The sequence below is a fragment of the Psittacula echo genome, assembly GCF_963264785.1.
Source record: "Psittacula echo genome assembly, chromosome: 1".
Taxonomy (NCBI): domain Eukaryota; kingdom Metazoa; phylum Chordata; class Aves; order Psittaciformes; family Psittacidae; genus Psittacula; species Psittacula echo.
In genome coordinates, this window is record NC_137735.1 from 72,709,409 (window position 1) to 72,726,154 (window position 16,746).

General features: G+C 43.2%; 1 protein-coding gene across 7 annotated transcripts in view; it reads right to left on the minus strand.

The window, feature by feature from the left end:
- The window catches only part of RUFY3 (RUN and FYVE domain containing 3), a gene marked incomplete at its 5' end in the record, with an annotated part of 47,074 nt that extends 30,949 nt beyond the window's left edge, over positions 1-16,125 (minus strand). For 6 of the 7 annotated variants that reach the window (XR_013958892.1, XR_013958893.1, XR_013958894.1 and 3 more), the window contains one exon: positions 15,240-15,540. Coding sequence is in view for 3 of the 7 variants with exons in the window: in XM_080639137.1 (XP_080495263.1) it covers positions 15,240-15,540 (301 nt within the window). Of the gene's footprint in view, positions 1-15,239; positions 15,541-16,064 lie in introns of those variants that run through there. The other variant, XM_080639139.1, reaches the window with a different exon arrangement.
- Positions 16,126-16,746: the final 621 nt, after the last annotated feature.

The window sequence follows — 16,746 nt, forward strand, 5'->3', positions numbered from 1 at the left end:
GCGAGAAAGGAGACTTACACACAGTAGAACAGGTTTTGCTTTTCCATCACTTGGATACACAGCCCCTGCAGTCCCCTACCCCACCTCACTCAGCATTTGGGCTACGTTTCACAGAAGGCAGCAATGACCCTCACAGGACTGTGGCTGGCTCTGCCTGGACAATTGCTACCCACTTCAGGGGAAAGAATTAAGGCATATTTATTTATTTATTTATTTATTAACCCTTAGCAAGTGATTCATGTAAAGGTTACAGAAAAATACCCAGAGTCACAAATATTTTCTATTATATCCCTACAGGCAATAACCCTTTTTTCCAGTGAGAAATGCTTGTAAAAACTGCATGAATTCATACTGGGATAAAGACACTATGAGATCTGTACAGATTTAGAGGCAAAAGCATACATTTAATTACCACTTAGTTTCATGTTTTCATACATTTCTTCATGCATCTAACTGGCATTTGCATTTAATTTCTTCTTTCACACTGCAGTTTTCTCTACTTGTCTGGAATTTCCACCAAACAGCAGGGAAAAAGCCTTCACATACACACAAATAAATCAATAAATCACAAAGACCTGCAAATTGATAGCTTCCATGCTCCCTGTCATGCTACATCTAAGACAAACTCAATACTTTAGTTTATTATGGAAAAATACTCAAGTCTCTAACTGATGCATACCAAGTTTAAGAAACAGGATGACCACAACTTCATAAAACGACTACCTCATTCCAACTAGACTCCCAGGAAGTTTAGTATTAAGGAACTGAATATCCCACTGGAATAAATGTACAAGGAAGCTCTTTCCGAAACAACTGGAGTACTTGTGATCACTAACATACTAGCCATGAAAATCCCACCCATTATTTTAATTGGCATAGCAGCCACAGTGTCTTTTAAAGCCAATGTCAAAGGAAACAAACAAAACCACCCCATCCTAACTTTATCTTTCTGAATTTGCTCATATCTTCATTTTTGCTGTAGTATTTCTCACGTACATACGCAATAGCTAACAGTTACATTACAATCTGGAACAACTCGTACAGGAGTAGGGATATTGCCAGCGGATACGCTTTCCCATGCAAATAAAAGCTTTTAAAAATAAACCCTGGGAGAATGTACCAGCATAAAATTATTTCATGCTGTTATTAAACAGAAGGAGTGCTTCATTATTTAAGATTGAAGTTATTAGCCTAAAATAATTGGATAGTAGAAACCTTTATGAATATTCCAACCTACCACTGTACCTCTCCAGCTCCCATCCTGATGTGCTCCTATCCCTCTTGGCAGCCCCCAGCACAGCTGTGCAGAAGTTCCAAGTCCATAGGCAACACTGGTAAGCAGTGGGCTGCAATACTACCACACAGTGCTGAGAAAACATGCTACATACAAAAGCTGAGTTCCCAACACACACAGCTTCCAGGCCATCCATTTTTTGTCCACATCCTCTTTACTTTTATTAGTAAATACCTTGTTAGCACAACTAAGAGGATGGAATGCTCCAAACTACTTATATAGCTACATATATATTCAGAACAAAGCAATAAATCCATACATCCTTACTATAATTTCCAAGCATCATGTGATAATCTAGTTCCTCCAAAGACAGATTAAATAGGTCAGGATTTGGCTTGGGTTTTTTTTTTTAAGTACAGAAGTTCTTAACAAATGCATAAGGAGAAGCTGAGAACTAAAATAACCTAAAAAACAACCAGCACCAGCCTGGGGAAGTAAAAGCTGAGCTTGATACAGCAAGTACTCCAGCCATGGACAAATATCAGTCATGCTGCTGTGGCTATGAAAGGCTTGACTCAAATCTGTTAGCTCTGTACTAACCTTACAGAAAACATGAACTCTGTTGAAGGGTTATAAACAAATAAAACTGCATCAAGACCAGGGTCCCCATGTTCTGCTTACTGATGAGGAAAGGGGTGATTTTTGAGCTTGCCCACAACAGTCAAGATAAATACTGAACATACCAGCAGCTGAACTCCAATACCAGGAAAGACAACTGGAGTGCACTTTACCAACACACTAGTGTTAAAATCACCGGTGCTCCCACCTAGCCATTTGCCATGACTGAAATAAGGTCTGAAGAAAGAAGGAAAAACAACCAACAAGTTTAAAATAAGACCTGCACAAGTGCAGACAAGTTAGGACTGAACACTAAATGCAGGAATCAGATGATGGTTGAGTGAACCCAATCCAACTGCAAACAGAAATGTCAAGTAATAAGGGTTGCTTTCTAACAATCCGCCTTTTTTACTCAACATCTTTCTTTTATCTAAGCCCTAATATTCAAAGCACTCTTTTTCATCCAGAAAGGAGAGACAAGAAGACCACTCTACCATGCCTCATTGCTGTGCCTGAATCAGAGCACCAGGAGTGACAGCTGCAAGTCCCATGTTCACTCAAAGGCACTTTCAAGTGGAACTGGAAGTGAAATTTTACAACAGCCATCAGTATAACCAGGTAGTTTCAATGTCAGTTATGCCTCATTATGCCCTACATAGGAAAAAGTATTCCAGAGGAGGATGCTACTGGAAGGAATGCTGATACATGTGCTCTTCAGAAGGTTCATTATAGGATAATTTGTCTGATTTTAACTTGTAGTCTGCTGCTCTAACCACTTGCTGTTCTTTTTGGGGCCACAGCACAGGGAAAAGTTAGAAGAGCTTTCCAGGAAATACTGAATATGCATGACAAATTGGATTCACATGGGGGCTTTTTCCTACAGCTAGCACATTCTCCGTCACTATATGGACAACTACTACTTCTATCATGAAACAGAAACTTATAGTCAGATTATTATATTTATTTGAATTGCATTAACTTGTATTTGTTGCCTTAGGAATTATAAATAATACATTTAATAAGAAATAATTGAAGTGGTCAAGAACAAATCATAGAATCCACACTTGTTTGGGTTGGAAGGGACCTTAAAGCTCATTCAGTTCCAAACCCCTGCCATGGGCAGGGATACCTTCCACTAGACCAGGCTGCTCGAAGGTGCTGTTAATATCAGAAGTATGAAATGATATTTTGCAGATTAGTTTTGAAAATCACGTGGATCATGAAGTGTCAAGCAAGGACAAGGGACCAGCAGAGAGTTTCAGTGTCATGTTCAAACACCTTGCAGTCCAAAAACCCAGGAGGTGACCAGCCAGCCTGCAGCCTAGAAAGTCAGAAACAATCTGTTCAGAACTTAGAAAGTAGCTTACAAAAAGAAACCATTTTTAAAAACCTGCTACATAAAAACCCCATCTCTACACTTTGGCTATGTGTGCAGGGCAGGAGAACAAAATGGAGAACATGCAGGTTTTGATACTGCTGCTGCCTTGGGCAGCTTCCCTTATCCTCTGTCATCTATAGCTGTCCTTCACCAATGCTCCTGACCTTGCTGTAGTATCAGCAAGGTAATATATACCTGCAGATAATAGTTCATTTTATGTATTGCCTCTGACTACATCAGCACAGCCATGATCGCCTCACTGCTGTCCTGCACCCATCTTCTTTGTTCTCTCCGTTAATGCATCCTTATCCAGCATCCAGTTGCCCAGAACTGCTCCACCTCACATTACAGCTTGTGCGTTCATTACAAATTGTGACAACTGACTGCAATATTTTTAGAGTGAAATTGTTAGGAGATTATGTTTGTTCTTTTTTAAAGGCCGCTGTCATCACTTCTGTTTTAATGCACACTGCTCCTCATTTGGCAGCACCAGGTCACCATTTGGCAGCACCAGACTGACATGACCATTTCTCTTGTGCCATGCACATCTTGATGTAAGTTCAGGCTTGTGCTGTGCCAAAAGAAACAGCAGTGACAGATCTGCAAACTGGGAGGGGATAAACAGATAGAAAAAAATCCTAGAGAACTCAGGAATTCCAACCCCACTCTCCACTATATGTATAGGACAAGGAAACAGCAAATGTACGTCACATACACTAATGGTGCAATCCCACCCTAAGCTTTGTTCCTGTCTCCACATGTGTACCATTAGGCATTTCCATGTGTTGCAACTGCATGGAGGTGCATGGAATGTTTCTCCACAACTATCCTCTTTCCAGAGGGAAATAACCTGAATAACTGTTCCGGGAAACTTCTCATTTTATTTTGGCACTTGATAGTTCGCACAAGGAAAAGAAAAAACAAAATCCTTCCCCCCTCTCCCTTTCCTCCCCATCTTTCACTTCCCATCTTTGTTGACACCCAAGAGGTTTCTCTGCAATACTTTTGATTCATTATTTCTGAGGGAAATAAATCTGCTCCACATTCCCCAGATCTGACTTAATTTGGACTAAACAAGCTTAAAAGAGCAAAGAAAAAAGCTCATGAATGTAATTTCTCAATTACAGCATTTAAAATATTAACAAAAGTCTAAAATGTAAAATATAAACCTTAATTAGGCACTCAGTCTCTTTTTCTCTAAATTGCTTCAGATCAGCTGGAGGGCTGGCACATTGCACTTATTATCCTTAGGAGCTTTCAGAAACTGAACCTTCCATCCCCCTTGGTTCAGGGTCAAGTGTCCATCTTCTCCTGGACGCCTCCTTTTCTGCCCAGATCATGATGGGATTCAGTGCAAATACAGTAAGGAGGACATCTCCATCCCTGGGGAGATGATCAACTTTATCATATTACTTTCCTGTACGTGCTGTCAGAGTTACAGGACCTAACTGCTATTCGAAAGATTTATGACCATGAACACATTGCATTTCATTTATCCTGCATATTATTCACTTCGTATTTGTTCTATTAAATCTAGCCCCCAGCTCCTTTTGACCCGTTCAGGGGTTTCTGCCACCATATGTATTTTAAGAGTACTTCTGTGATGGGAAAAGCACAAAGACAAAAAAGGTAGAATCCAAAGGCTGATTTAGTAAACAGTGCAACAGTTTAATGGGTATCTGAGCACTGAAAAGAGTATTTGCTTTTCTGGAAGAGCTGTACAACTTCTACTCAGGGCATTTTACACAAGCATGTGTCTGAAACCAAAACTTTTGAAGTCATGGTCAAAAAAGCAGAAAAAACACCAAACTGACCTTAGCTACCAAAAATTGTAATATAGAAAAGAAAATTTTTCCTTTTCAGTGCAAATGGCACAGGATTTTTAAAAAAATACAAAATGGGAATTCTGTAATTCCTGGCAGCTGCAATTCAGATCATAGTGTTATCATGTGTATTCCTTCTGTTCTCAATTACAAGCTGATCCCATGAGGATTAAAACTTCCACTGCTCTGATGTGAAGCTCCTCGTGATTATTCCAAGTAGAAATTTAACATTCAGTAAAACTGTGTAAGGCCTTTTTTGCATTTCATAGCTTCTCCCAAAGTTGAGATTAGGGTCCAATCCCATACACACATTCATTCTTGAACATGCAACAGAAAAACAATCAAGATGTTTTTCACACCTTGGTCCCTAAAGATGCCTCAATGATCATTACATCTTGAACACAAACAAGAGGTCAATAGCCACTCCTGTCACATTTCATTTTGTGCTGCCTGCAGAGCACAGTGAAGTTCTGATTACCTAATGAACCACTGCTTAAAAAAATGAAATTATTTCTCTAAACCAAGCAGATTTACAGTATGTAGCAAAATCATCATCTTTTCATACACACAGAATTGTTCCAAACAGCTGGAAAAGCAAACTGTGCAACAATAACAAGCTTTTATTGTTAAATTGAGCATCCATGTTAGATGCTATATTGAATACATACAAGCAGCCAGAAACTCAGAAGCTCTACTAATGGTACATGCTTCTCCTAACTTGACTAAAACTTGTTTGCTCAGAGTTACACTCAGAAACAACCAACTCTGTGTCAGGAACGGAGTTACTCCAGATTTACACTGTTCCAACTCAGCTCTGAATCTATTTCCCAAAGTATACTGCCTTTGGCTTAAAAAGTAGTGGAATTGGGCTTGGGCTTACTAGAAACATCATGACCACAGGAGGATGCCTATTGTTTTTAAACACCAGTCAGTAAGACTGTGCTTACCACTATGCACTGAACATTACTAACTCTCTCCCTGTCCCAGCCTCTAGCTTCCCTGGCACCCCAATTCTAAGATTAAAACTATTCTGATGCCTCTCTCTCACTGGAATTAAAATATGATATATCTGGATAGAAATATCAAGCCAGAGCAGATTAGAATTGCTTATTTAGCCTCTTTCTGGATGTTTAAACTGTCATTTCCAAGTGATCTGCTTTAAATAAATAACCAAAAAGGAAATACAATAAAACTAACCACTATTAACAAACTACTTCCACTGGAAAGAGAAAGAAGAAAGTACTGAAGCTCCTTGCTTATCACAATTCCATTTTCTCAGATATTTTACTTTTCTGCCTTACCTTTGGTATAGGTTCAAGGAAACAAAAACATCTTTAAAAACAGCAAAGTGGAAACTCACACCACAGCCAATGGTATGAAGAAAAGCTTGAAGGTGCAAGGCCTGTAAGATAGCTCAGCTGAAAAAGCCAGGGACCCACGAGAGGAGACACTTGGGACCACTCATCCCCCATATAACAACTGAGTCATTCACAGGACCCTACAGAAGAGCAGCCCAGCAGAAGTGTACAGCCATCAAACTCTTCAAGACTACCATCTTATTTTCCCATGGCATTTTTAACCTTCCCCATCCTGCCTGCTGTTGTGTTTCTGACCCTTTGTCTTCTCTTCTTACTTCCCCACTGCCCACATCCGTGCTCTTCCTCTTCTCACTATGACGCTATGAGCAGACAGTTCTGGGATGCAAGGATAGGTGCAGACACCTACCATGCAAAACAAGGACCACATGATTGGTGCACAAGGAGGTGGAAGGCAGGATGGCTGCTTGCGGGCTGGGGCATAGCAGATGACAGAGTGAAGAGAGGCCAGAGGCAAAAAACTGTCAGGAAGCAGCAAGAGCTGAAGGACAGCAACAGGAGACTTCAAACACTGATGATAACAAATTGTTGGATTTGCTGCTGCAATATACTATTTTTACATGTCTTGATTTGTAAGGGGAAAAAAACGCAACCTTTTGTTATGTTTTTTGACAGAAGTCTAGAACTTTTTTCCCCTCCTTCTTCACAATCCTCACCTTTTTACTTCAGTTTTATGGAGATATTACAAGACACACCAGCCTCAGTTCTTAGTTGTCCTGCTTTTTCTCTCAGACAAGCACTGGATGCCTGTCCTGCACACACAGTGAGGACACAGCGGCAGTGCTGATGCAGTAGCACCAGTTCAAACACTAGGGATAAAGCTGTGTCAGCTTTTCTACTGTGCACGCTACTTTCTGACCTTCTACCTCTGTTAAAAACACGACTTGGGTTCAATCACCCCTCACTTCCCCAAAATAACCAGTCTCACAGCCTTTCAACAAGCAACCTTAATTTATGAATGTAAGCATCTCTGTAAAGGTCATTATGATACAGCTCTCTTTATTCATTTTCTGATATAGAATTTAATATAATGGCAATGAAATAAGCAAATATTAACCCTTTGCTGATTTCTAACCCTTTATGGTACTTGCAAGAGAGTGACTGTAATTAAAGCTTTAAACCCAATTATTTTTCTAGTTGGGGAATGGTCAGTCTAGTATTAGTGTCAGAATTGCTTACCTAGGCAAGCCAGGGGGAAATCTATACACTGAAGTGTACAGATATATTCAATACACTGAATATTCAGTGTATTTCAGTAAGGCAACCCAGAAAACATTCCAGACACTGGATTCAGCCAAGCCTACTTTCCCCATGAATTTGCTCAGAGCAAGAAGGCAAACAGAGAGGAAAGAGATGCATACAAAAAATAAGGATCTGCAGGACTGACTCATAGTGTGACTGCAAGGTTTTCCAGGCTATACTAAGAGAAGAGCCCTAGGCTGCTTGGAAGGCCATTTACTGACTACAACATGACAAGTCAAGAGAGTAGATACTATTTATGAAAGAGGTAGAGAGAATATATAAAAATCATTCCACCTATACTAGAATGTACTGTTCAAAAACCCAAAACACTTAAGTCCAAAACCAGATGAGTGAGACCAAGCAAGGTCTGAAATGGTCTGCACCCCATAGAAGAATAAGACAGTTGAATTACTACATCCCTTTATAAGAAGAAAGCAAGATATGTTACACTTTTCAGGCTTCCAAGCCAGTATAAACAGCAGCACGCTCAACAGAAGCGAGCGAGCAGATGTGTGTGATGGTATCATCACCTGACTATGGGCCGAACTGCGTAATCACTTGGGGCTTTCCAAAAACTACCCACCGACCATATGCAGACACAGGGCTGTGTTTTGCCAATGTGCTCCATTTGTATCAGCTGGCAGCTAATAAAGCTATAAGCCCTGTTTTAAGAGTAAAATTGTGATTAAATATATCACTAAGCACACATCACAGTTATGTTCCTTCCTGAGACTTACAAAGCTGATCTTTCCAGATACATCTTAAAAAATACTAACAGTTAAGCATGAATCTCTCTCGGGGGGGGGGGGGGGGGGGGGGGATTGTGAAAGACACAGCAAATTCTAAGGGCAGTCTAAAGCACCAATGTGGCTTTCTAACTTGTCAAATGGTGTCCAAGGCTCTCCAGGCAGGACAAGAGCATCTCATCCTGGAGACACCCCTCCCACTTCGTCTATAAGAATGCGATGGGTGAAGGGATCCCGAGGCAGGGAACTGGACCGTACCTTCATGGGTAGGCTCTGGGTCAGGTGTTAGCGAGATGTCATCCAGCTCGCGCAAGCAGAGCCATTCTCCATCCATCGACACTCGGAATTTGCAAAGATAGATGGTCTCCATGGCAGCCTGAGTGATCTTGTCTGTGGTGGGGGTTGGCATGTCGCTTTGAGGCGTCAGAGCAGACATGATGACTCAGCTGGTACAACAACAACGGGAACAGGGGCAAAAATCACGACTGAAAAGCTTTCCGAAGAAGAAAATGAGAAATACCTTGCCGTTAAAGGACAGATGTGCTCAGGGTCGCACAGGCTGCTCTGGCCTTTTCATATATAAAGCAAGGTAAAAACGCTGCTCCTTCAGGGTCCTCTCTTCCTCCCTTCTTGCCACCAACTGTTGTTGTCTTCAGCTGTGCTAGAGGCTATTGATCCTAAGCAACCACAGGAGACCTTGCTGCTGCATCAAAGCCAGGAGGTGGGAAAAAACAAGGCAAAAAAAAAAAAAAAAAATTATATTAAAAAAAAAAAAGGCAGAACAAGGAAAAAGAATGGCTTCCTCTGCTGATTACCCAAGCAAAAACAAAGGAAGAATGCAGAGATGGATATCCAGGTTTGCCAGAATCACACTGCTGGTCTCTTTCTCTCAGCAAAGCCGGAGTGCCGACAGGATTGGCTGTGCGCAGTGAGCAGGGTGGTGACCAAAATGGCTGACTAATGAACTCAACTGAAAAATCAGGCTCATGTGATCAGCTGCTCCGAGCAGAGGGCAAGCGATTCCCAGGATGCTGATGCAGGGACAGCAATTAGGCTCTCTTCATGCATAGCACCTTCTCATCGGGGTGTGCTAGTCCATTTGGGAGCAAGCATAAGGCACTATGCAGGTTTCTCAACCGTCACCTCCATACTACAAAAGAGGCACAGGCTGCCAGCGTGAGGAATACAAAGCCACATTTGTATTCCTTTCGCATGCCTGGATGCCACTACAGGAATTAAAGTACCACCTTTGTTTTCACAGTAGATGTGCAAGTCACAGTTTGTGTTTTAGTCGTTGTGCTACCTTCCCAAAGGGTACCTTTGAGCTAAGATTTCCCACACACAAAACAATGTTCAGATGGATTTATTCTTTCAGGGAAACAATGAAGGGGAAAAAAAGACCTGGCTCCAAGCACTTCAGTGATCAAGGATTAAGCTTTTTTAGGAAGGCACATTCACATGGAAGAACAATGAGGGTGAATACCACAAACATCTATAAGGTTCATGGCTGAATATTAGTGCTTCAAAACCTCATCTGAAAATTGGTACAGCTCAGGTGAGGCTGATGAAGGAGTACTGCCCCTCAGCAGGCAAACAAGCAGGCTTTCAATGACTCAAAAATAGGTGACAGCACTGTGCTGCTCTGTCCCTTCCCAGCCAGCTCCATCTCCTCCATTTCCCCAAGCCACCTCTCAGCGACAAGAGGTCCCAGGTCACAGACACCCTCCTTATTTTGGAGGTCACTGTTTAACCAAGGCACAGGACACAGTGTCACCACCCACCTCAACTGTGATATCAGGCAACAATAAATTAGTTTATCTTGATTCCTGGGTGGCTCCAGTATACCTATGGAGAGCAGATACGGCACATCTACCTGAAATGGACGCCTAGTCCTCCCAGCCAAATTTGGACAAGGCTGACTGTTCACCAGAACAGTATATTTATAGGAACACATGAATGATTAATGCATTGGACCTTATTCTCTGTACTTTCTCTTCCCTGAAGAAATACAAAGATGTACATCTATTGCTTAAGGATGTGCCATGCAAAACCTGATTATTTGACAGAGTTCAGCATACCAGCGCATACAGATTTTTGAAGAAACGCACCCACTACATAATAACCTCCTAACACTGGCAAAAAGGGTTAAGAGCTGTCATTTCTAACAGGCAAGAGGAAGAAGTTGCTTTTAGTGAAAGCCTTCTGCTCAGTGCATAACATTTTGACTCAGCAACTCTTTCCCCCCCCTCAGACTAAAGCAAACAAAGAGCCATGCAGCGTGTTATTACAGTGATGCAAAGGAGAGTTATTTCATGAACGACAACAGCTACTATTGTTCCTCCTCCCTGAGACAGAATGGGGCTTATAAACTGTGCTGACAGCATTTTAACTCCTGTGATATTTATATATCCTGTCATTAACGACAACCTGTAGTTTCACTGCTCTTAACCCAGTGGAAATCACCATATACAAACAGCTACAGGAGAACAGCTGGTCCCTCCTGCTAACCTTTTCAAAGAGTCTAAGCAAGCAGCAAACGATCAAGATAAACCCCTTAGAATCAACATAGTACCATAAGCTGTTGTGTAAGGTGTTGTCCAACATACCTAATCCTCAGACAGTTTAATTCTTTTTTGGTTTGGACCAATTAGAAAAGCAAACAGTGTTAGGTGTGACCCAGCAGTTCCCGTTTCACAACACAGGTTCTCAACTGAACTCAGCACTGGCAAGCTGAATCACAGCATCACAGCAGAGCTCTGTTAAAAAGAAATAAGTAACTGTTCAACTTCCACTGGATTTCTTTTATACAATTTACTTCTTAACATGAAGAAATAAACGAAGCCAGTCTGCACTGTCCACCTCAGTTCTATTTTCAGGCTCTTCTACACCATGTTCCTGCTGCAAATACTCCACAAGGATACTTAAAGTCCTTGGAAAATAATTTTCCAACTTCGAATAATTTCAGCTTATTAGTTTGATTTGTTTTGCTTAAAACAAAGGTTTGGACACAACATACCACTTAACAATTGCTACCTTAAAACAGAGCTACTTCACCTCTCTAAAACCGTACCTTTTAGTCCTATAAGAAAAAAAAATTAATGTAGCATGGATATACTTAGAAACACTGATGAAAAAAAGAGAAAGGTATCAAACATTTGTATTTTCATAATTTCTTTGATAAAACTACTGTGCAATTCAAGGCCTACTGATAAAACTCCATCAGGATTCAAGGGGTGGTCCACAGATGAAAGAAAACCAAGTGCAGGTATATATGAAGAGGAGTTATTCACAAAGAACCACTTTCTCAAACAAGTCAGACAGCTTTGGCTGGTCTTACAAAACCCTCACATTAGCCACACTTTGGCAAAAGCAGACGGAGGCTTTGGCTAGATGACAAAACAAGGCAGTTTTTGCAAAAATGTTTTCATGATTAAAGAATTAGAGATTGACTGTGTTGTAATTTTAAGACTAACCACCTGAGAGCATAGCACTCCATCAGCCACCAGGATTTGAAAGCTCAGCTGTACTGTGAAGTATTTTTAGTTTCAAAAGCTGAATAACTTAGAATCATCTAAGCAATAAAACCCAAATTCCCAAACAGCCTTTTGGGCTCCAAGGGGCACCTTTGGGTGTACTTTTACCTCCATTGCCAGCAAGCTGAGCTTCAGTCATTACAATAAAACTTTCCCCATCACTGTGTACAGCAAAGCAGCCATACAGCAAAGTGCCAGTGCTGGCAGATGAGACTATTACTTCAGACTATGAAGAAATACAAGTCTTTATATTGCAGCCTATGACAAATATGAATCATGAGCAGATTCCTCCAAGTTCTCCTAATGCCTGTAACCTGTTTGTGGCTGCTCTATCAGACCCAGAAGCCTGGCAGCCTGGTCCAGTAAGGCAGCTCCCAATTTCTAAGGGAAACAATTCTGATGTTCCTATTTTCTGCCTATGCTCTTGCCTGGCACACGAAAACCTCCTTCTAGCAAACCTATGAACATAACTTTTGCTCTCTCTTTCACTTCAGGTTCGACTCCACATCAATGTGCTGTCCGGCAATGGCTTTACCGGTTGTGACGACTACAAACAGCATCAGGGCTGCGCCTGCTTCAAGAAACAACAGAGCTGCAACTCCACAAATCATATGCTCTTCCAATAGCCTCTCTCCAGGCAATCTCTTAGGTGGAATATAATCTAAAATGAGTAACAAAGCATCTACAGTGCAAAGCCCATTTCTGACTCTTCTGTCAGCACAGATTCATATATTACCTCAAATAACAGCAGCACTTTGAACCCCGCGTGCTAAAAACGTAAGTGGGCAAAAGAAAGTTTAACAGCCTGAAAAGCAGTGACACAATCCCTTAATTTCTAGAATAAGTGACAAACTGTTTTTTGCCTCCCTACTGTGAAATGCAAACATATTACTTAAGGATTAAAGTAAATCCCCTAATTGAGGATACCATTAAAAAAGAGGAAGGAAAACTCTACTTGGTATCTGGTAGGCTTTCATTGGGAGCAAGGAATTATTTTGGCAGGGGTTTTTTTTTTTTGTTCAGTTTTGTTTGTAAAGACAGCATAATCAAGTTGCTTTCACAGTAGTTCCTGCAGCTCAGCATGTTTAAGTAAATCTTCTTGTTCCTTCTGTCTGTCTGGAAACACCTGTATCTAAAAAGCAGCTTAAAGTACCCTGTCTTAAGACCTCTTGAGAGACAACAATTTAACCATTGGGTCATAACAGGAAAAACCCCAAGACTAAATAAACCTCCAAAACATTCTGAAGTATTGACTTTTCGGTGTATTGGTCTCTACCTCCACTATAACACATAAATGCCAATAAAGAGTAATTATTTTTATTACTAATCATGGAAATAACAGCCTTCGGGTGCTGAAGGGAGGAACCTGTGATGCAGCAGGAAACACCCTTCACTTGCATTGCTTCTTTCATTTCACAGATACATAGAGGGGAACTAGTATTCATAAAGTGTATCACTGGGATTTTTTAATACAGACGCAAGCTGCAAAAACAGCCTTCTTTACACTCCTTGGTTCATCTGAACTCTAAAAGTAATTCCAGCACTGAAGAATCAAGGGAAGCAGACATGAAAAGTCACTTCAGACACTACCGTGGAAAATGGAGAAGCAGAGCACAGACATGACAGTCTTCATAACCCAGATCACGAGTAACACCACTGCACAGAATGTCATTTATAGGAGATACAAGAAGGGGTAATACCTGTAAGGACACATTACTCTACAGGTAGCCAGGATTAGCGTCAGCATTTAAGCACACAACATACTGTCTGCTCCTGAGTGAAGTTCAACCCGCTGCTTTAAGGTCAACCCAAGGCAGTAACTGAATGTGCAAGACAGCAGCAGAATCCATTGCTCCTGCTACTCAATGATAAATGCTCTTACAGACATGAGAAGTGGGAAAAAAAAAACACAACAGAAAAAGCAAGACATGATGAAAAAAATTACTTACAGAGTCTCCCCCGGGAGAAACAGATTCCAGGACACCATGCAAGCGGATCATGATCCATGCTCCCTTCAGGCACTGCTATCACCACATCAATCACTGATGCCTCCTGAGGAGGCTTTGACATAGGATATTGCACAGACATCTATTACCTCAGAGTCAGCAAAGAACAAAGAAACTTGTACATTTATTTTATGAGGGTCTTCCACAAAGCCTACATGAACAGCCACTGAACAAGGCTCACACAAGTGATAAAGCGTTGCTCAACAAGTGAGGTTTTACACTAACTCCTTGTGAACCAATGCTGCTCATCTCAATGCCTCAGTTTTGCCACATCTACACAGAAACCTTCTTACAACAAAGTTTGAACAGCAAAAGCATAATGGCTAAGGTTACATATTTTTCTTAAAAGCTTATTATCTATCAGAAATAGCTCAGTACTTTGCACGCACATCACAGGACTACACTCGGTAAAGATTTCCTGATTGGAGAGAGAGAAGTAATAATGGAGGTTTTGACAGGACGCTCTCAGTTTAAGTAACTCATTGGGAGGGAGTTTTGGACTGTGGACAAAAGTTTGCCATCAGAGACAGCCCTTCACATAGCTCAAAGCAAAGCTGGGTCATTTCATCTGCTGCTGGCATGACAGAAATGGACTTTTCCTTCACGGGTCTGTTGGGGTGGGGGGGGATGAAGAGTGAGGAAGAGGGCGAGAGAGAGGGAAAGACACCCTCCCCAAATAATCAGCTAATATGTGAGTGAACCCTCACCTGGGATATAGGCAGGAGGAGACACAGCAAAGGCAAAGAGGTGGGTCACCCGCACCCTGGCCCAAGCCCAGAAGCTGCAGCTATCCACTCCTTTAAAGATGAATGGATTGAAAGGGGGAGACCTCTTCTATATGCACCAATACACATAGGTTTTGTTTGGTTTTAAAACACAACACCTACTTCACAGTACTCCAGCTTACCCAAATACACCACAAGAACATTACAAGCAATTTTACAAAGCAGAAAACTCTTTGCCACCCATCCATCCCGGTCCACAGGCAGCAACATACTTCAGCCTCGCCAAGTACCCAGCATAAACGCCCTCGCCTTCGGTTTGCCCTCGATGCCAGCACCGGGCGGATGCCCCAGCGGGTGTTGCCCACCACATAACTACACCCCAAGCCAAAGGCAGGGCGACTTCAAAACCTCACGGGCACCGCTCGATGCACCAATCGCCGCCGGAGCACCCCCCTCGCCCGGCGGCCCTCAGCCTTGCCGCGGCACCTCCCGGCACCACCCCGCCTCGAGGGAAGCTCCCACCGCCCGGGGAGGAGCCGGAGCCCCGCAGCTACTCACGGGCTCCGGCCGGCCCCGGATAGCTCAGCACCAGCACGGGCAGGGGGTCCCCGCCGCGGGGCGCCGGGGGTCTCCACACACCGGGCGGCGCGGCGGCGCCTCCATGGCCGGGGTAGAGGAGGAAGAACGGCGGCGAGGCAGGCGGCGAGGCAGGCGACGCCTCCTCTTCCTCCAACGCCGCCGCAGCCCCCTCTCCAAGCTCGTCCCGCCGCTCCATGGCGGGGGCCAGCTCCGCAACGTCCCCGTCCCGGGAACTTTCAGCCAGCGGCGGCACAAGCGACGCCCGCTCCGCCTCCGCCATCGCCGCCCGGGCCCCGCCCCGGCTGGGAAGCAGGGCCGCGGCCCGCCTCGGTCCGCCCTCGCCCGCTGCGGGGAGGGGCGGCTGGTTCTGCCTCTGCGACCCTCTTACACCAGCCACGCCGACCCGACTTGACCCAACCCGCGCCCACCTGCCGCCGCTCGGGTCCCGGAGCCCGGCGGTGCCGTGACTGCAGCGGCCTGAGCCCGGCCCTGCTCCGGGGAGGAGCTCTCCCCTCGGCCCGGGGCAGCAGGCCTCTGCTCCCCGAAGGATGGATCACCGTAGACTGACCAAAACCGGATAACCAAACTCCAGGCAATATGAACAGAGCCTTGCGTCCACCCTTCTCCTGAGAGGGTTTTTTGCCTCCATTCTCATACCCGTAACACTTCCTTTGTCATTGCTGCCAATTCGTCTTTCTCACACTTTATCAAAAACAAGCTGAACCTACCTCAGCTTCTACCATAAGCCTCCCACCCTGCTACAAACACCACCCACCCTGTTCCAATTAAATGCCATCTCATCACCTGTATTTCACCGGGCCAGAAGGAAGGAAGCAGCGGCCTTGTACATGTAAAGATGCCTTCATGGGACCAGAGCCTGCACAGGGAAACACAGATTTTAATCTCAAGAAAACCACTTCGTACAGCAATAAGGAAATTGGACTCACACATGCTTTAACTCACCCACAAAGAAAAGCCATTGCACCACATTCTGCCTCCCCCTCACCTTCCCAAGGGCAAGATCCTGTCAACAATGTTTTCACATTCTCTGACGAGGTGACAATACAAGGGCCAAATATATTCCTTACTATCACAACTACCACATAGACCATTACAATTGGAATTTCACTTAGGAGATTATTTCTCTGAAGACAGTAATAAAGACTTCTCATTAACGCAGGGCAGTTACTGTGGACTGTAGTGCTGTCAATAAGAAGGGAGAACACGAATCTGCCTGTTTCTAAAGAATATCCTGCATTCAGTGCCCTGAGGTGAAGCTGAAACATGTTGCTGCTTTGCTGCAACTAATTTAAAAGATGCTTTAACTCATTTTCCAAATCTAAAGGTTGAACATTTGAATTTCAGTTTTCCAGTGCTAGCAAGAGTGAAACAACACCCACACTGTGATGGAGTATTATGGAAGACAATGAGGAAAGCCTTGACAAAATTTAAGGCAGCAGCAGGAGTATTTCCGTATGAGCTATTC